This window comes from Phaeodactylum tricornutum, chromosome 18 (assembly GCF_000150955.2).
Source record: "Phaeodactylum tricornutum CCAP 1055/1 chromosome 18, whole genome shotgun sequence".
NCBI classification, from domain to species: Eukaryota; Bacillariophyta; class Bacillariophyceae; order Surirellales; family Neidiaceae; genus Phaeodactylum; species Phaeodactylum tricornutum.
Window position 1 is genome coordinate 535,107 of NC_011686.1, and position 19,873 is coordinate 554,979.

Consider the following 19,873-nt stretch of genomic DNA (forward strand, 5'->3'; position numbering starts at 1 on the left):
GGTTTCTATGGACTCCCGACCGGTATTTTCTGGGCTGCACAGAACTCCACTGGGCTACAGACTGAATACACCTTTAACTCATCCGTAACGTATAGCTGCGACAGGCCCATCATGGTACCGGAGTATGGTCGATTTATGACAGAAGAGGAACAGGCCATGCTAACGCCAGATGACTACTTTTTCGGTTGTTCGGTGGCAGCTGGGTATGGAACTACTTTATGGAACAGAGACCAAAAGTTTGGACTTGGTATTTTGTTCCTATTCCCCTATTTTCATTTTTACAGTGTCTGGGGAAATATTCTCGGTAAGACATTTTCTTATCATTGAATATGCATTGGAACACTATCCTCCACCAGGACGTACGCTTACCTGTTTCAATACTTCCCTTAAAGGATACACGGCAATGCCGGACCGAAAGTTTTCTTTCAATGAAGCCAAAATGGGAGCTGAAGAGTTGGCTCTCAAATCACTGCCCGGATATCCTTTCTCAAAAGGTAGTTCTAACGGTTCCAGTCTTTGGTATCAGGGCGTTACGCTCAGGACGTCAAGGGAATACGACACAGGGAACGGCCCAGTTGACTCACTGTCAACAACTGGGGAGTCCATGGTGACATGCCCTCCACAAGACACACCTGGATTATGCAAATACGTTTTTTGCGATTACGCTATCCAGCCAGTCCCGCTGACGGGGTCCCCTTCCGCTAACGGGTACTTTGGCTATCTTACTATACTGGTATTTGTCTATGCATTTGTTGCATGCTACGTGGCCCAAATATTTCCAAGTGGAAATGGGGCGCGCCGGCCATGGTTCTTTCCATTGATTCCTAGCTACTGGATAGAGACCAGCAATAACTCAACAAGCTCCGAAAGGGCCCCTGTCGCAGATGCAGAAAGTGGGACAGAAGGGCCTGACCTCGACAACTGCGTCTCGGTTAACGGTGTCCGAATGAAACTTGGCAATGTTGACGCATTAGATGATGTCTCCCTGACACTTGCGCGCGGTGAAGTCACTGCCCTGCTTGGTATGTGATAGAAGGATTGCGCCGGCACCCTTTTCACTCCAACCTTTCTCACACATGTTCTTTCTTTCGTGTGAAGGGCACAACGGAGCTGGGAAGTCGACTTTAAGCAACCTGATCTCGTGTGAATTTCGTCCAACTAGCGGAGACGTAAAGGTCTTTGGTCATTCCGTGACGAATGAAACATGTGCTGTACGCAACCTCGTCGGAATATGCCGTCAAGACGATTACCTCTACCCAAATCTTACAGCCAAGGAACATCTTGAACTTTACGCTGGACTACGGGGCGTGCCTCTGAAGAACATTCCCTCGGTTGTGCAGGAATGGCTTGAAAGTGTCGATCTACAATCAGTTCAAGATCACTATAGCGCAAGCTATTCCGGTGGCATGAAACGCCGATTGTCTCTTGCGCTGGCAACGATTGGTGGCCGTCCTCTAATTATATTGGATGAGCCAACCACTGGAATGGATCCTGTCAGTCGCCGCTTCGTCTGGCGCCACATTGATTCTGTTAAAGAAGGTCGAGTCATCCTGTTGACTACACACGCTATGGAAGAAGCCGACCTGTTGGCAGACACAGTTGCTATTATGCGAAAGGGAAAATTTGCTGCGGTCGGCACCCCACTAGAACTCAAGGCAGAGCATGGATCGGCTCTCCAGTTTTCTGTCCTTGTCGAGCCGGAGCTCGTCAGCACAACAGAGTCTTCGATTCGTGATCGCTTTGCTCAGTACAAAGAATTTTTCACGCTTACGGCAGGTAGCGCAGGAAACCTGTCTGCAAACATTCGACGGGTCAGCAAGACCGATGGAGAAGAAGGCGTGGATGTTGATACGCTAACCGAGTTTGTGGCGTGGTTGGAAAGTGATGAGTCTGGTGTCTCCGAGTACGGCTTTTCAAATAGCTGCCTGGAGGAAGTTTTCCTAGCGGTCACTCACGGGTTGACGGAACAGAATCAGTCCGTAGTGGAAGAAAACGAGATACAAAGCAGTACTCAAGTCGCGCAGAATAACAGCGGAACTTTTCCAAGTACTTTCCCCGGCGATACGATGCCTCAGGGGTTAGAATCTCAAAGGATGGCAGAAGAAGTGGTCATCAGAAGCATCAATGATGTCTCATCCGCGACACCCAGGGTGAATGTATTGGGCCAGATTGAGGCTTTACTCATTCATTCTTTTGGAAGAAGCTGGACAGGTCAGGCTTCAAGAGGAAATTGGATTTTTGTAGCTGTCATGACAATCATTTCGATTGTATCGGGTCTGGCTATTGGTAGAGCACAAGAACCTCTTTACCTTTTGCCTGTTCCAGTGATGATTCTGTCTCTCATGCTAGTTGTCTGTTTGACACCTTTGTATTCAGATCGGGCCCTTGGTTTGTGGCACCTCGTGCGCACGCAAAGCTTAACACCCCAAGCATTCATACTGAGCACAGCAGTTCATTCTTTCGCGGTCATGTTCTTCTATGGTCTGATTGTCCTTACCGCTTTGTTCGCAACACCACTATTTCGGGAACCCCATATTTGCACACCGGACGATTGGAATTGCGGATTGCCGGGCTTCGGTTCGCGTCGCGAGATCTTCGAAACGCCTGTGTGGAATTTTGACGGTGGAGTCTACATGGAGCAATCAGTGCAACTGTCTGCAATTCGAATTCCGGCTGGATACGGTTGGTTATTTGGCTCGGTTGCTCTCTTCGCCATATCATTTCCCGGAGCAGTCTTCTCAAGCGCATACCTCCCAGGAAACCGGTTGGCTCTCGTTACAGTAACATTCGTCATCCTTGGTCTCAGCGCGATACCATTTGTATTTCTCCTGAAAACATACGACACCAATAGTGAAGGTGTTAGTAATTGTGTACTTGAGTTGGACCCAACAAACCAGTGTGAAAACACATTCACCGTGGATGAAATTGGGACGGCTTTTCTCAATTGTGTGGGTCGTAGCTTAGCTTTGGAGCAGACCTTTTGCGCTCCATTGCCGACGTCTATGATACCTCAGCTCGGGCTTTTTCAAGCACTCAGTATGAGTATGATTGGTAAAGTCAGATTCATTTCGGATCCACCTGCATACTTGGACGAAGTTTTCCTTCCTAGTATTGGAGGCGATGCAAGCTGTGACGGAGACACCTGCCTTTTTCCACTGGCCTATGAATTTTATGTCAAAACCATGCTATACATGCTTTTGGGGTCAATTTTACTGACTATTCTTGGGCTGGCCATGGTTTTCACATTCGCGTTCCCAGTCAAAATTGTTTTGCGATTAAAAGAATTCCTAGTACTGGCGTCATCTTGCTCTTTGACGAAGCAATCGCAAATAACGATAGTAGATGATACCGAAGAAAATGAGGAAGTTTCGAAGGAACGCGCTGTTGTTCGTGGAATGATGAAGAACTTCCTTCTTGACACCAACGAGAAGATGTGTGTCAGCAGCAACAGCATAGAGCACGACCAAGTTTCGCCTGTACTGATGTACAAGCTCAGCAAAGTCTACCCATCGCTTGGCCGCTTGCCTCCCAAAGTGGGGTTGAAGGAACTTGATAAGTGGGGTTGAAGGAACTTGATCTTCATGTTCCAAAAGGACAAGTTATTGGACTACTGTAAGTGTCATCTTTGTTTTTTCGTCGCTAAAACAAAACAAACAAAAATAACACGATTGTTCTGTCTCTCATGTAGGGGCAAAAATGGTGCTGGGAAAACAACGGCGCTGAAAATTCTTTCAACAGCCCATGACGCGACTGACGGAGTCGCGTTGGTCGCTGGTTATAACGTCAATGCAGAGCAACGCCGAGTTTTCGAACATTTAGGGAACTGCCCACAGTTTGATGTTGTGTGGGATCGTTACACAGTCGAGCACCATCTGGTATTCTTCGCGCGACTCAAGGGATTGCCACGGAAGGAAGTGAGAGACATCGCCATGAGGGTTGCAAATGCAGTCGGATTAGGTGCTCCGGAAGTTTTTCATCGCCATGTTGGACAACTGAGCGGAGGCATGCGTCGACGTCTGTCGATTGCCATTTCGCTCGTGGGTGCTCCCGATGTATTGCTTCTAGATGAACCGTCTACTGGTCTCGATCCGTCGACGCGCAATTCCATATGGGGGCTTATACATTCGTTTGCGACCCCCGAGCGCTCTATAATTATTACAACACATATGATGATCGAGGCCGATACGTTATGCAATCGGATCGCGATAATGAAGAAAGGGAAATTGGCGGTTGTTGGCACACAGCAAACTTTGAAAGATCGTTTTGGGTCGGGATATATGTTGCAGGCAAACTTGATACACAACACCCTAGACAACCGGGAGCACGCAATGAAGTACGTCAAAGCACAGTTGCATGCTGACGCCAAGGTAGGGATGGTACAGGCCAAGACGCTTCACATCCAGCTACCTAGGGACTTGGATTTGCGGCGCGTCTTTGCTGCGCTGTACAGCAGCGAAAGTGCTTCCGAAGGTTGCATCAACCAGTTTTTGTTGTCTCAATCGACGCTTGAAGATGTGTTTATTGCGTTAGGTGATTAAGTCCCGCAAATAGGTAGACGACCACAGTGTGCTAGAGAAAGACTAGAATTGGTTCTGAACCCTTTTATTTTCGAAACCATTTTCTTTAATTTATATTAATCAGGGGTTACAGAGCCATGGATAGGAAGCAAGAAATGTCAACTTATGTACATACCTGTAAGTTAATCATGCTTTACGTAGCTGCGTCCATTTCGGGCGCATCAGGATGTCGGTACTCTCATCGACTACAGCACTTGCATTAATCGATTTACTTTCAAGGAAAATAAACTCATTGGAAAAGTCGTTCCATATTGTAAATGGATATTGAATTTATCTTGGTACCCGGGTGGACCGTCATTTGTTGGCGAAGGCGCTTTCTCCTCACCCTTACAGTTAGAGAGAGCCAACTTGGAGTTTGTGGTATTAGGCGCCTGCTCTTTCACAGTCAATGGATTGATCTGAAAAGTTCAGTCACAACTCTGCTGAAGAGTAAGTTCTCGACTCTAACGCCATGTCGTTACGAATAAGACCGCACAGTGGTTGCAAAGCAAATTTTGATTTTCTCTATGACACAGCTGGAAACCTTGTGATTCTAGGCAGCTTCCCCATAATTCGTCCGTATTGGATTTCATCCATTTTGTGCGAAGACATAGTGAAAAGAAAAGAAGAAGCTCACTGGCGACCGTGGATCTCCCAGGGATCGGGAAAGGTCGACGCTTGCCTAGACGGAACCTGATAAATGGCGACTTTTCAAAATGACACTCAAAGCGAGAAAGAAGTCTCGAGCATTCCGTGCTCCTCTCAGGCCTCCATTGACATCGTCACGCCCGTAACTTCGAGTCGACAAGGTCGACCTTCTTACATGCGGAGCATTATTCAGAAGCGTCATTCGGAGCTTCGTTTTGTGCTCGGCGAACACTATGACGAAGAAGCCCTGATCGACGACGAGGCACCCGATTTTGAAGATCCAGCGGAACCTATCACGAACGATCCGCGTTTGGAAGGAGAATTTGATCCAGACGACAGTCCTAGACGACGTCGACAAATGCTTCATAGAGTTTCGGTACAAGCAGTGACGGATCCCAAGCAACTGGTGCAGGTCAAAATAAAGGACCTGTGTTACTTCGTGGCGGTCCAGACGGATGCGCCTACCAAGCAAACCGTATTAAATCAGTCTCTTTGCTACTTTACGTACGAGTTCTTTGCGCGGTTGCGCAATTTAGCTTGTCGTCCACACGACGAAGTACAACGCAAGTATGTGGCCCGGCAAGCCTCGGATCTATTCCTACCCTACACGAAAAAGCCCATCTTGCAGAACGTGAACCTAATTTTTCAACCAGGTAAGACATATCTCGTCTTGGGACCGCCACAGTCCGGGAAAACAACCTTGCTCAAGGCCATTTCTGGACGCCTTCCGCATACCGTAGATCTACACGGTGAACCCATTAAGAGCAAGCCTCATCGATCCGGGCGTATCGAATACAACGGTATTGCAATCGAGGTAGGTTGAACTCCCAAAGGGAACAGATTCTGAATAGGTTGCCTTGTTTCTTACATCATCCACTCATTGCACATTTTACATGAAGGACGACTCGAGGTTAGTGTTGCCCAATGTTGTTTCTTTCGTCGGGCAGCTTGACGTGCACGCACCCTACTTGACCGTCAAGGAGACGTTCGATTTTGCATTTCGGTCACGCAATGGTGATCCGACGGAAGCTTCACCATGTAAAGTTCCCTCCCCTGACGGTACCAAGACTGAAAACCTAACAATTGCTGGTCTCGGGCTAGGCCATGTACAAGACACCTTTGTAGGGAACTCGGAGGTTCGTGGTGTATCGGGAGGACAGCGCCGTCGCGTAACGATTGGCGAAATGATGCAAGGAGATACCCCGGTCGCTTGTGCTGACGAAATTTCGACCGGTCTTGACGCGGCAGTGACGTACGATATTTGCAAGTCCATCGTTGATTTTAGCAAGGCGGCCAAAACTACTCGTGTTGTATCGCTCTTACAACCGGGACCGGAAACATTTGCCTTGTTTGATGAGGTAATTGTTCTTTCAGAAGGCAATTGCGTTTACGCAGGCCCGATCAGTGATGTCATTGGGTATTTTGATTCGCTGGGTTATGCTCTCCCCGCGACAGTGGACGCAGCTGACTTTTTGCAGTCCGTGACAACACCGGATGGAGCGCTCTTGTTCGACCCCGACCGATCGTCCTACACTCAACACTTGAGCTCTGAACAGTTTGCTACTGCATTTGCATCCAGTGATCATGGAAAACGAATTGAGAGTTTGCTTGAAAATCCTTCGCCACATGACTGGCTACTCGCGAAAGGCAATGACATAGAAACGACAGGTGGCACTCACCCAAAAGTGTCTGGCGTCCACACCAATATTCCTGAGCGCTTTCGGAACAGCTTTCAAAACTCATGGATTCGATCCTTCCAGCTCAACTTCAATCGCCACCTGTTGTTGTGGTGGCGTGACAAGGGCTTTATTATCGGTAAGACATTCGAGAACATGGGGATGGCCGTTGCTACCGGGGGCATTCTTTTTGGACAAGCAAATCTCCCCAGAGACCTAAGAAATGGCTTTATATCGGGGGAGGCGGACGCCCAGGCGCTGCAAGAAGTGGTGGACGGAGTTTTCTCTGCTCTCTTTATGACATGTCTTCATATATTGTTGGGCACGACAACGTCAACCCCAGACGACATAGATGGACGTCCGATTCACTATAAGCATGCAGACGCCAACTTCTATCAAACGGCAGCTTTTGCCATTGGCCGCACTATTTCCACGTTGCCACAACGCGCAATAGAAATTGTGGCCTTTGGCATTCCGGTTTACTGGATGGTTGGGCTTGATGCGTCCGCTAAAAGCTTCTTCATCTATCTTGCCGTTGTCCTGAGTTACACGTTCACCTTGAAGATTATGTACGGTATCATTGCTCAGATTCTTCCGAACAAGCAGAACGTTTTGAGCTTTGGGACTTTTCTGGTTTTAGTTTTCTCGCTGTTCGGTGGTTTTATTGTATATCCGACCGAGATCCCATGGTATTTTACATGGATTCGATACCTTAATCCCATGGCTTGGGCGCTACAAGCTGTCTTGATCAACGAATTTACAAGTCAAAAGTACCCCGATGATATTAGCCTCAGTGTTCTGAGATCTCGGGGCTTCGAGACATCTCGTGACTGGATAGGATATACGTTCGTCTTCCTTTTTGGCTACGTTGTTTTTTGGAATGCACTTCTCGCACTGGTGCTTCGTGTGGTTCGAATAGAACCAAAAAAGGCAGGGAGCCCGATGCCGCTCTCACAAGAATCGCAACCAAAAATCCTCGAGGATTTCAACCTCCCCTTTACTCCAGTTGATTTAGCTTTCGAGGATATGACTTATGAGGTGAAGCCTTCAACAGGTGACGGTAGCTTGCGTCTATTGAACAAAGTCAACGGCATTTTTCGGTCAGGGCGTCTCGTTGCGTTGATGGGTAGCAGCGGTGCTGGTACGTTGGCACCTATTTAGTGGTAAATTCTGGTAGACTCTGCATTAACAGTTTTTCTCTGCCGATGGTGTCAGGGAAAACCACTTTGATGGACGTGATTGCATTGCGCAAAACCTCTGGCACCCTTTCCGGGGATGTCCGCATGAATGGATTCCCGCAAGAAAGAACTTCTTTCCTCCGCAGTTCCGGGTATGTAGAACAGTTTGATGTGCAGCAAGCTGAACTGACTGTAAGGGAAACAGTCGTATTTTCGGCCCGACTTCGGCTAAGCCGAAACAATCCAGTTACTGGGACAGACGCAGGTCGTATGAAGTTTGTTGACTATGTTCTGGACGCCATGGAGCTGACCAACATTTCGCACCTTCAAGTTGGAAGCTACGAGGAAGGCGGACTTTCATTCGAACAGCGAAAGCGCCTGGCCATCGCGGTGGAGTTAGCTGCTTCGCCCTCGGTGATCTTTCTGGACGAACCGACATCTGGCTTGGACGCACGGGGCGCTCTCGTAATTATGCGTGCAATGAAGAGAATTGCCGATACTGGTCGCACGGTGGTTTCCACAATTCACCAACCCAGTTCTGCAGTGTTTGAAATGTTTGATGATTTACTGCTTTTGCAGCGGGGTGGGGAGGTTGTATTTTTCGGCGAACTTGGGAAAGAGAGCTGCGAGCTTGTGGAATACTTTGAATCAAACGGTGCAGATCCGATCCAATACGGTGAGAATCCAGCGGCGTGGATGCTCCGTGCGTACACCCGCGAGGCGAATGATTTCGACTGGAAGGAAGCTTTCGAACAATCCAGACAATTCGCTACTCTCAAAGAATCGCTGGCTGCGTTGAAAGAATCGCCGGACGATTCCAAGAAGATTGTCTACGAACACATATTTGCCTCTAGCAATCAGACCCAGCACACTTTGATGATGCGCCGTATTTTTCGAATCATGATGAGATCTCCCTCGTACAACTTGGCTCGACTAATGATTGCTATATTCTACTCGCTACTGATCGGCACTGTGTTCGTACGCTCGAAAAGCACGAACAAAGTGTTTCGTCAGTATCAGGTAGACGGGGTTCTTTCCACAATATTTCTGGCCCTCATCATAATTGGAGTGGTGTCCATTAGCATGTCGGTTCCGGTGATGAAACAGATCCGGGACGTCTTTTACAAGCATCGGGCTTCGGGTATGTTGTCCCACAACTCTGTGACCTTGGCGGTAACCTTGGGTGAATTACCGTACATTATAACGGTGTCCGCTATTTTCAGTGCTGTCTACTACAGTTTGGTTGGGCTTTTCGGCACCGCCGACAAGTGGTTGTACTTTTTTCTCTTTTTCGGTCTGAACGTCGCGACATACACTTACTTTGGACAAGCCTTTATTTGCTTAGTCAAGGATATACCCACGGCGGGTGCCTTGGTGGGGGCTCTCATCGGCTACAACGTGTTCTTTTCTGGCCTGGTGGTTCGTCCGCAGTACTTTTCCGGTCCGTTCCAGTTGGGGTACTGGACGGCTCCGGGTCGCTTTGCCTTCGAAGGCATCGTCACGACGCAATTCAAAGACTTGGACTACGCCGTTGCGGCGGAACCCGAATCACCGTTTTTCTTTCATTTGGGTTGCAACGCGACCGCTATAGACGCACCACCGTGCACTGGAACGATGGAAAGTTACGTGGACTTTTTCTTCGGCGGCCGTTTCCGGGAGGATTATTTGCCGCTGGATTTGGCGGTCCTGTTTTTTTGCCTGTTCTTGGCTCGTTTACTGCTGTACGTTGCCCTTTGGAAGTTCAATTACGTCAATACGTGAATTGTATGTAAACTTTTGTGACCTGTGAATCCAGCGAAGAAAGCCTCTGTGGCAGAGGCGGGGAGGGGGGGGGGGGATTAAATCAACTAACTATACAAAAACAAAGCGTCGTCACTGCGCGTCGTAGCATTCCTGCATTGTGTTCCGGCAGTGAGTGAAACCCTTTTTCTGCTCTTGCGCCATTGATTCCGTGTCGGCCGAGCTTGCTCGCCTTGGGATACGTGTGGACCGCGCGCCGAGTGTCCTTTTTCTCGCATTAAAGGTGAATGGTAGGAAAGGGAGATCGTACCGTGTAGTCCCTGGGGAACGAACGAGGGTGTTGGTTATCGCAACGCGTAGGTTTGGTGTTGAGCTTCAGGGGGGGGATGAACGAGGATGAGCTATAGAGGATTCCGGTATTGCGTTAGAGGGTCGGACCCAAAGTCACAGCATGGCGCAATCCATCCAAGGCGAGTCGTGGCAAGGCGAGGGCCGAAGGGATTCGGAATACTGATTGTCCCGGTATAACAGTAACGTATCTTTGCCGCAACGGATCTTCTCTTTTCCTTCCCGAGTCACGATTTCCGTCAGTCCCGGGACGCGAAGGCTTACGAAGTTTCGCAACGACGTGCCGTCGTCGCACGTTTTGGGAAAACCCGTTGTTCTCTCACTACCAGCCCAAGTCGCTCAAGTCGTACAATAACTATTAGTCGACAGTGCGCTCGCTAGTAGTATTGTGAGAGTCAACTGGCCGTACGTATCGTGTCTGTGCATTATAGTTATCACCACTACCAGAACTACCACTGTTACCGTTAACATGGGGTCCGGCAACCACGACGACAAGACGGCGGGGCGGGTCCTCTTGCCCGCACACGTTGTACCCACTCGGTAAGTGCCTGGCAGCGTCTCGGGGGGGGGGAGGCGTTGGGGTCGCGACGCTATTCGGTCCAACCTCGTGGCGGCGCGTCTACACACACACACACACGTATACGTATATACATACGCTCTCCCTCACACACACACACACTCGCTGTAATCAGTTACGATTTGGCGCTGACCCCAAATATAGAAGCCTTTACCTTTACGGGTACGGTGGACATTACCTTCCGGATTGACGGTAGTTTGTTGAACGAGACCAATAACAAGTCGATTACCTTGCACGCCAAGGAACTCTTGTTCTCAACCGCGTCTTACCACTTGTTGGATGGCCCCGACGCGACGCCCGTGACGGCGGAACAAATGAACGTCAATCTCAAGGCTACCACGGTGGAGTTTCTCTTTCCCGAGCCCATTCCGCCCGACGCCTCCACACTCAAACTCACCGTTGCCTACACGGGATTCCTCAACGACCAAATGGCCGGCTTTTACCGGTCAACCTACACCGACATACAGGGACAATCCAAAATTATGGTGTCCACGCAGTTCGAAGCCCTCGATGCCCGTCGCTGCTTTCCCTGTGTCGACGAACCCTCGCGCAAGGCCGTGTTCGGGGTTACCCTTACCGTACCCGCGCATTTGACCTGTCTCTCCAACATGCCCGAAGCCAAGGTTACCGCCATCAACGCACAGCAGAAGTGTGTCACCTTTATGGACTCGGTCGTCATGTCCACCTACCTCCTCGCCTTTGTCGTGGGCGAATTCGATTTCCTCCAGACCCGCTCCGCGCACGGTGTTCTCATCAAAGTCTACACGCCGCCGGGGAAGGCCGCGGCGGGACAATTCGCCCTCGACGCCGCCGCCCGCGCCTTGGACGCCTACAACGACTTTTTCAATCTACCCTACCCTCTGCCCAAACTAGACATGGTCGCCATTCCCGAATTCGCCGCCGGTGCCATGGAAAACTGGGGACTCGTCACCTACCGCGAAGTCGATTTGCTCATTGACCCCGTCAAGGCCAGTACCATGCAGAAACAACGCGTCGCCGTGGTTGTCACGCACGAACTCGCCCACCAGTGGTTCGGAAACCTCGTCACCATGGCCTGGTGGGACGATTTGTGGCTCAACGAAGGATTCGCATCGTGGGCCGAAAACTGGGCCACCAACGTACTGTATCCGGAATATCGAATGTGGGATCAGTTCACCACGGGGCATTTGAGTACGGCATTGCGGTTGGATGCTCTGCAAAGTTCACACCCCATTCAGGTACCCATTGCACACGCCGAAGAAGTGGAACAAGTCTTTGACGCGATTTCCTACTGCAAGGGGGGCAGTGTGGTGCGCATGATCAAGGCCGTAATTGGCTTGTCTGCCTTCCAGGACGGACTGGGTGCCTACATGAAAAAACACGCCTACGGAAACACGGAAACGTACGATTTGTGGAATGCCTGGGAGGCCTCCTCGGGCATGCCCATTGGTGAAATGATGAAGTCCTGGACGGAGCAAATGGGATTTCCGTTGGTGCGTGTGCGGAAGGAAGACTTTGCGGACGACAAGGTTGTGCTGGAGTTGGACCAGACGTGGTTTTTGTCGGATGGATCCGATATGCAGTCCGACAAGGTTTGGACTATTCCCATCTTGACCTGCACGGGCGCAGGGGCGCAAGCCGATATGACCTTGATGCGCGACCGCACAGCCACGGTCACGATTCCGTTTGATCCCAAGGACACGGCGCCCCGGTGGATCAAGCTCAATGCCGGTCAAGAAGTCCCGATGCGTGTTTTGCCGGGCGTGGAAATGCTTCGACGCATGTTAGTTGCCATTGCGTCCAAGTCGATGAGCGCAATTGATCGCGCGGGGGTGCTGAATGATTCAATGGCTGTTGTCAAGGCTGGTCACATGTCGCCGGAAGCCATGATGACGCTTTTGAAAAGTTACAAGGATGAGGATGAGTACGTTGTTTGGGAAGGGCTGTCGGATGCGTTGGGTGGCTTGGATGCGGTCCTCTCGGACGACGAGAACATGACGGGCTACTTTCGAGTGTTTGCCAAGACTATGGTTGTGAATCTTATGAATAAGGTTGGCTGGGAGGCGTCCGATTCGGATGAGCATCTGACTAAGTTGTTGCGTGGGATTATGATCAACCTGCTTGGTGCCTTCGCCTACGACGACGAGAGTGTTCAACAAGAGGCGAAGAAGCGCTTTGAGGCTTTCCTGGAAGACGCCAACGATATAGAGTCGCTCCCCAGTGACATGCGCACCGCCGTCTTCAAGATTGTTCTAAAAAATGGCAGTGCCAAGGAATACGAACAAGTGAAAGCTTACTTTGCCACGGCATCGGACAACGCCGAGCGCAAGCATGTTCTTAATTCGCTCGGGTGCATTCAGGACGATGCGTTAAAACTTGCTACCATGGAATGGTCGCTTTCGGGTGAAATTAAGTTGCAGGACTTTTTTTACCTCATGGGATCGGTAGGCCGGTCTTCAAAACAGGGGCGTGAGATTGCTTGGAAGTTCTTCCAGGAAAACTTTGAGCGCATTCGCATTCTGCTGCAAAAGGCACACCCCGCTTTGATGGACGCTTGCATTGTCATGTGCGCCGGCGGCTTTTGTTCGGAAGAAAGAGCGGACGAAATCGACACGTTTTTTCAAGCCCATCCCCTGCCGTCCAGTACACGCAAGATTGCGCAAACGACCGAACACATGCGGGCGAACGGCAAGTTCTTGCGAGTCCTGAAAGCCAGTGACTTGGCCAAGGCGGAGTTTTGGGAAAAATTGTAAAGTCCAGAATTCGTTACACAAATTACTGCGCGCTCACAGTCAAGTTCGTCGAGCTTGGCACCTACAATAGTTTACGGGTCGACCGGAAACGAAACGACCACAGACTGTGAACCTCTAGAAATTTCGAAACTAGGCTTCGAAAGACAAAACCTTTCCTTGTGACGTAGACTCGAAAGGAGCAAAGGGATGTTCATTTTGTTCCTAAAGGATCTCGGAGTATGTATTTTGGCTGTGTAAGAAATGGGACAGTGTGCTTTACAGTGCGTGAATCCGCATCAAAGTACTATCGCCACGCGCATAGGGCCGTTAGATCAATAAGACACATTCCGACGCCGTGCAGCTGATCCAACTTGTTCCTAGTTCGTGAGTCATGTGGTCGCGGCTGACGTTCTGAGTACCGGATACCAAACTGCGAACTAGATTTGTACGTAATGTGCGGTAGGGGCATGGCTGTCACAGTCAATGATACAGCTGACTGTGAGCGGTGTCACAAAAATTAAATTCTATACCCATTCGTTTCAGACTTTTCTGTCCACCATCTTTGCTTCACATCTCTACCACACACATCAAATACGTAAGGGTCTTCGTTGAACAGAGACTTCAGATCAAACTTCTCTCTTCGTTATTTCACACTCAGGGAATACTAACAAACTTTTTACTTCCTATATGAAAGCTCGACTACATGATGTCCAGCACTCTCGACAACGATCCCCAAGAGATCACTCCGTCGGAAGACTCACCCGCAGCCAGAAACCTTGGTGATGAACTGGTTGGGCCGTTCAAGGTTCGCCAAGGCAAGACGCTTCGTTGGACGAATGTCAATATGACTTTGGTAAGGATGCTGGTAGTAGGGGTTTGAACGTTTCGTGTATTTGTTTTTTGATCGCTGAAAGCCCGTTGCTGTAACTTCTCACCTTATCATGACCTCCTTTTTCGTCAACACACAGAAGAGCCAGGGCCCGAAAAATCCGGAAAAGCGCATTTTGCGAAATGTCTGGGGCGAAGCGAGGACCGAGACGACCGCTATAATGGGTCCATCCGGTTCCGGCAAAACATCTCTACTTAATGTGCTGGCGGGACGCTCCCGCACCAAAGCTTCGTCTCGCATCGAAGTATCGGGTACGGTGAAACTGGACCACCAAATTGTGGATCCAGCGCAGGTTTCGGTTCGACAACATATTGCCTTTGTTGAACAAGAAGACACGTTGAGTATTTCTGCCACGCCTCGAGGCCATCTGTTTTTCGGCAAAGTTGCGTTTGAGTAAAACGCACACCAACGAAGAGCTGACGACACTGACCAATACCATGTTAAGAGAATTGGGATTGGAGACATGTGCAGATACAGTCACGGGTGGTCAGCTACTCAAGGGTATTTCCGGAGGCGAGCGCAAACGAACGAGTGTCGGCATTGAGCTCGTTACACAACCGACGATTGTCTGTTTGGACGAACCAACATCGGGTCTGGACAGCTTTTCGGCACTGCAGTTGGTACAGGTCTTGCGCAAAGTAGCGGCAGCTGGTGCCAGTGTCCTCTTTACTATTCACCAACCACAGTCTGATATCTTCGATTTGTTTGATAGTCTGATTATAATGAACAAAGGAGAAATCATGTATCAAGGTAGCGCTGAAGGCGTGACGGATCACTTTGAAGCTCGTGGTTACGCACTACCTCGCAAATATAATCCTGCTGATTACATAATGACTGTGACGCAAACTGTCCCTGTCACCGATCTCAGGAAAGCCGGGTTTTTTAAGGTGTCGGATCAAAATATGCAAGAGTCGGCATCTTCGGAATAATCGGCTTCTCAGCATCGTGTTGTATCGAAGAGCGGTCGCTCGGCAGCACTCGTGGGAACATTGACCCAGATTCGCTACCTTATGCTCCGTGATTTTCAGGCTTTGGTCCGTGTCAAGAAAATTCTTGGTGCCCGTCTCGCTCTAACTACCTTTATGGGCGTCTTGACGGGTTTCATCTTTTTGCGTGTCGGTGACAACGACATGTCAGATCCAGTGGTGCGTATTTTCAGCGTCTGTCTTGTACAGTCGTATGGAATACAATACTTTTTCATTGCAGAGCGGTAGACTTACTCCATGTTATTCCACAATTAGAATACACAATCGATGTTTGGGGCAGTGGTAATCACCAACATGATTGCCATGTTCGGTACCGCATTGCCGACGCTGATTGTCTTTCCGGAAGAAAGGCCGGTCTTTTGCGCGAGTATGCAACCAATCACTATACTGTCTTTTCCTACTTTTTGTCGCGGTTGACGCTGGAGGCCTTTTTGACCTTTGTCCAAATTATGCTTCTGGTACGTTACTTTTTGCTTACGATCCGGTAGAATTGTACCTGTTACTGTAAATCTCATCTTTTTTTGCAACGGTGTAGGCGTTCTTGAGTTTCTTTTTCATGGGCTACAACCTGCGTTTTGGAATGCATTTCGTTATCTTGTACTCATTGGCTATGTCCGGTACTGCCATGTCAATGCTTCTTGGTTCCAGCGTCGAAGATCCAAAACTGGCTGTTGAATTTCTTCCAATGACTTTTGTGCCACAAATTTTGTTTTCGGGTTTCTTCATTGCGCAGTCACTTATTCAAGTTTGGCTGCGTTGGCTTCAATACGTCATGCCTTTGACGTACGCTGTGAAATTGGAATTGGCTGGCGAATTCGACCGTGACTGTGGTTCGGATCAGGCCCACCAGAATTGCGACAGCGTGTTAGACAATGCCAGCGTTGACCTGGATGACGTTTGGTGGTACTGGTTGGCCTTATTGGCAGTTTTTATCATTCTCCGTTCGTCCGCGTTGGTGTTTTTGAAACGTAAAGCTGATAAGTAGCGGAGAGAGATGCAGCGCTTCTGTGTTTGATCTCTAAAAGACTGGTTTACATCTCCTTTCTACACTCTATAGAACAGTCGCTATTGGTTGTCTATGGAATATATTAGCGGTACTAAGGAATACAGCGAAATCGCGTTGCTCGTCGGCGCATGCTATTCTCCAAGGGTATCGAGAGCGTCTCGACAGTACTCGCCTTGCTCCTCGTCACTCCCCATTTGGTACCATTCCCAAAACGGAATATGTATTACTCTCCAGCCGAGCGATTCGAGAAGGCGATGCTTGAGGCTTGTAGAGCCATTCATCATCTGGCGGTCACCGGTCCATTGAAACTGGTACTCTAGTTTCCCATTGGGCGCCTTCGTAGAACCGTAGTCGTTTTCGTCAACGTTGTCGATAAGGTTGATGAAATGGGCAGGTCCATCAACTTCAATAGCAATCTTTTCTGGTACATTCGCAATATCAATTGACAAAATGTCAAGTTGTTGTGGAGCAAAATTTACCCCATATTCGACTACCATTTCCTGCATGGAAATAGTGTGCTCTTCTATGTGCTTGAATCCGATGCGATTGAAAGCAGCGGAAACGTCTCTTTGGATTTTGCTTGTACTCAGAGAAAGTTCTATGTTCGTTTCTGTCATGCGTTGACCATCCTCGGAGGGAGTAGACTGTCGCCAGGCGTCAGGAAAGTTTGGCGGAAGCCCCAGCGTACTTTTGCCGGCGCGATCCATAGAAGCCTGAACATAGATCAAACTCATCAATGCCTGCGATTGCAGACCTTTGTCTCCGTACACGTTTGACAATTTCTCGGCATCACACTCTTTATCAAGTCCAATCAAGCCAGCATATAACAGTTGCATTAAAGCCGTTGGATACTTGCCAAAGACAGCACAGCTCCAAGCTACATTGGCAAGTTCTTGGCGTTTGAAAATTTGGGCTATCGCTTGTACTGGCATTCCAGTCCTGCCTTCAAAGCAAACCTCTTGAAGATACGGAGTTACTATCTCAAGAGAGTTTTCGACTCGAATGTTCAGCGTTGCTAGCGCCCACAGTAAGTTTGCCAATTCTTGGCCTTTAAAGGTCGTAATGGACGTCCGCTCTCCCTTTAGAAACAGGGATAATCTCCGCTCAAGTTCGTGCATTGCGACTTCCATAAAAGCTGTATGTCGTAAACCAAGCACTGCAAATGTCCATGCTGTGTTCGACAAATCTTGGGGTTTAAAACTAGTCAAATTGACATGCTTAGTGATGCCTGCCTCAGCGATAGCTGCAAACAATCGGTGAATCAGTTCCTCGCCAATATCAAAATAGCAAGCTGTGTAAATTGCAAGGCGACCGTTGCTCGAAGGCAACAGTGAAGCACCACCAAGGCGATTGGCTGCTTCTTCACTAAGTTGCGCTTGTCTTGCGAATGCCCATGCTGTATTTCCTAACCCCTGAGGTGAGAATTCAGTCAACCCACGAGGCTTTCCTGGTCCGATTATCCCCACAAGATGCTCGGAAACACTTTTGAACAAGCTCGGGTGGCGAATACCAATTTTTGAAAATGCCCACAAAATGTCTTTAATTTCTTGAGATTTAAATTGAGAAGGCCTTCGCATGAGCTCCGTTGCCGCAATGGCGAAACTGCGGGTTATTGGGTCACGCACGGGCTGGCGCTTCGATTCTGGAACCAACGTCGTGTCAAAAGCGTCCCGATCTTTCACTTGGACCTCGGCAGTCGCAATCGCCCACACTATGTTTGACAACTCTTGAGGTTTACAACTGCCCCCTTTGTCAGGAGTGAGACGAAATGCAATGCCTCGATAGATCTCTTCATCAAAAAATTCTAAAGTAGCCAAGCTCCAGATAGTGGCACCAATATCTTGCGGTGTCACAAATCGCTTTCGATCGCAGAGCTGCATTCCTATACCTCTCAAAATATTTTCGACAAGAGCCGATTTGTGATCCACTAAACGAGCGAGAGCCCAAGCAAGATTGTTCAGCTCCTGAGAGCGAAATCGGTCGAGTTGAGGGTAGGCTGCCAGTACTACAGCTTCAACAGCCTGTTGCATGAGCTCTCTGTCTTCTTCGAATTGATTGCTTGCTAAAACGACATAGTTGTTCAATGACTGCTCTCCCGATGACTTCAAGCCGAAGCCCAGAGTGGCAAAGGCCCATAAAGTGTTGCTAAGTTCTTGAGTTTTGAACTCGTTTGATCGCTTCAGCAAAGCTTTCGATACTATTCGAACAATGCTTAGTGCCGCTTCTTGTTCCGCATCTGTTAATGCTCCTTCCTTATTCGAGAGCAAGGTTGCCACTCCCCAAACGGTATTGCTTAATTCTTGAGGTTTGAACATCTGCACAAATGCGTACTCTCGTTCCATAAGTTCCGCGACGAATATCAACAACTTCTCGTGTTTTCCGTAAACCTGTGCTGTGGCAAACGCCCAAACAGAGTTGGTCCATTCCTGCGGTCGAAGATTAGGTTCACCCGTCCGATCCGCCTCTTGCTGTTGATCAATCATCTTGTCCACAGCCACTCCAAAGGCTACCGGATCAGCTCGTTCTGCTGTGGCCCAAGCCCACATCAAATTTGCCCATTCTTGGAGTCGAAAGCCGTCGGTTTGTGTCGAGACCACATTTTGCGATATGCGATCCAAAATTTGACCCGCCAGTTGTGAAAGGGCAGTAATCCATGCCTTGGAGGGTGTTCCCGATTCTTGCCGCTCTTTGGCTGCTTTGAAAACGCCGTCACGGACTGTTTGAGCGGCCGCTTTAAGGGCCTCGTCGTCGGATTGTTCAAAAGGCATGGCCGTCAATGGAGGTACAATCTTCAGTTTCGCCAAGGCCCAACCAATGTTCGACAATTCACGTGATTGGAATGGCATAGTTACCATGGCTTCGGCCGTCGACGCTAGCAACAAGGCGAACCGGGGGTCGGCTAGCGTTGCTGCACGGGTATCGCGTTGGTTAAGCGAATGTCGACAAAGACGATGGATCGAAGTGGAAAAATTTACACTGTTCATTGTACCACCGCTGGCCTTTTGTGTCAAGGAACCTTTTGTATTTTGCAATAGTGTCAAAACCTCGGAAGCGCTCTCGCAGGCTACTAGAAGTTGATTCAGTCGTTTCGAGTTTTGCAAGATACTGCTGCCCGGACTGCCACGACGACCAGCAGGGGTGTTTCGCCGAAGGGGTCTTTTCGATGCTCCATTCGAAGGTCGATTGGGAGCATTTCTAATAAGCTTATTTTCTGTTGTGGCTGATACTCTTTTCGAAGCTGAATCTGGTTTAGAAAGAGATTTGGCGGTTTCGTCGATACCGTCGTCTGAAGCCTGTTTTGTTGATGTAATGCGCTGTTCTTTTTGCACCACAATAGAAGAAGCGAAAAAACGCGGACTGTACAGTAACGGACGGGAGGAAAAGCCGAGCGAAAGACATACAGTCAAAGCCCATATCAAAAGTAAAAGCGACGACTTGAAAGGCGACAGCCAACACGTCGATACTCTTTTTCTATTTGCGGATTGGGATGTGCAGCATTTCATTGTGACGCACATTTTCCTCTCGAGAACGACCTCTCTTGCGGAACTGTGGGCTGAA

The 19,873-nt window shown here is 49.1% G+C and overlaps 4 protein-coding genes across 4 annotated transcripts; 3 read left to right on the plus strand and 1 right to left on the minus strand.

Annotated features, from left to right (window-relative positions):
* Nucleotides 1–1,076: 1,076 nt before the first annotated feature.
* Nucleotides 1,077–4,256, plus strand: PHATRDRAFT_15212 (predicted protein; the record flags this gene model as incomplete). Its single annotated transcript, XM_002183083.1, has 4 exons — nucleotides 1,077–1,873; nucleotides 3,469–3,484; nucleotides 3,569–3,612; nucleotides 3,689–4,256. Coding segments are annotated over 4 exons (1,425 nt in total), but the record flags the coding sequence as incomplete, so codon positions are not given.
* An 811-nt stretch (nucleotides 4,257–5,067) lies between these two features.
* Nucleotides 5,068–9,576, plus strand: PHATRDRAFT_22629 (predicted protein; the record flags this gene model as incomplete). The annotated part of the gene is made up of 4 exons (XM_002183084.1): nucleotides 5,068–6,022; nucleotides 6,120–7,184; nucleotides 7,233–8,021; nucleotides 8,096–9,576. Coding segments are annotated over exons 1-4 (4,101 nt in total), but the record flags the coding sequence as incomplete, so codon positions are not given.
* Nucleotides 9,577–10,516: 940 nt separating this feature from the next.
* On the plus strand, nucleotides 10,517–13,592 carry PHATRDRAFT_29758 (predicted protein). Its single transcript, XM_002183085.1, has 2 exons — nucleotides 10,517–10,686; nucleotides 10,839–13,592. The coding sequence occupies exons 1-2, from the start codon at nucleotides 10,616–10,618 to the stop codon at nucleotides 13,453–13,455; spliced, it is 2,688 nt and encodes an 895-aa protein (XP_002183121.1). The 5' UTR covers nucleotides 10,517–10,615; the 3' UTR covers nucleotides 13,456–13,592.
* A 2,328-nt stretch (nucleotides 13,593–15,920) lies between these two features.
* Nucleotides 15,921–19,818, minus strand: PHATRDRAFT_48672 (predicted protein; the record flags this gene model as incomplete). The annotated part of the gene is made up of 1 exon (XM_002183206.1): nucleotides 15,921–19,818. One exon carries the CDS (start codon nucleotides 19,816–19,818, stop codon nucleotides 16,447–16,449), a length of 3,372 nt encoding a protein of 1,123 aa, XP_002183242.1. The 3' UTR covers nucleotides 15,921–16,446.
* Between the last annotated feature and the right edge of the window lie 55 nt (nucleotides 19,819–19,873).

What these genes read in the sequence shown, in the direction of transcription:
- PHATRDRAFT_29758 (XM_002183085.1), top strand. Translation starts at nt 10,616, where the DNA reads ATGGGGTCCGGCAACCACGACGACAAGACGGCGGGGCGGGTCCTCTTG. An exon ending in GCACACGTTGTACCCACTCG is followed by an intron (nt 10,687 to 10,838) that starts GTAAGTGCCTGG and finishes CGCTGTAATCAG; the next exon opens with TTACGATTTGGCGCTGACCC.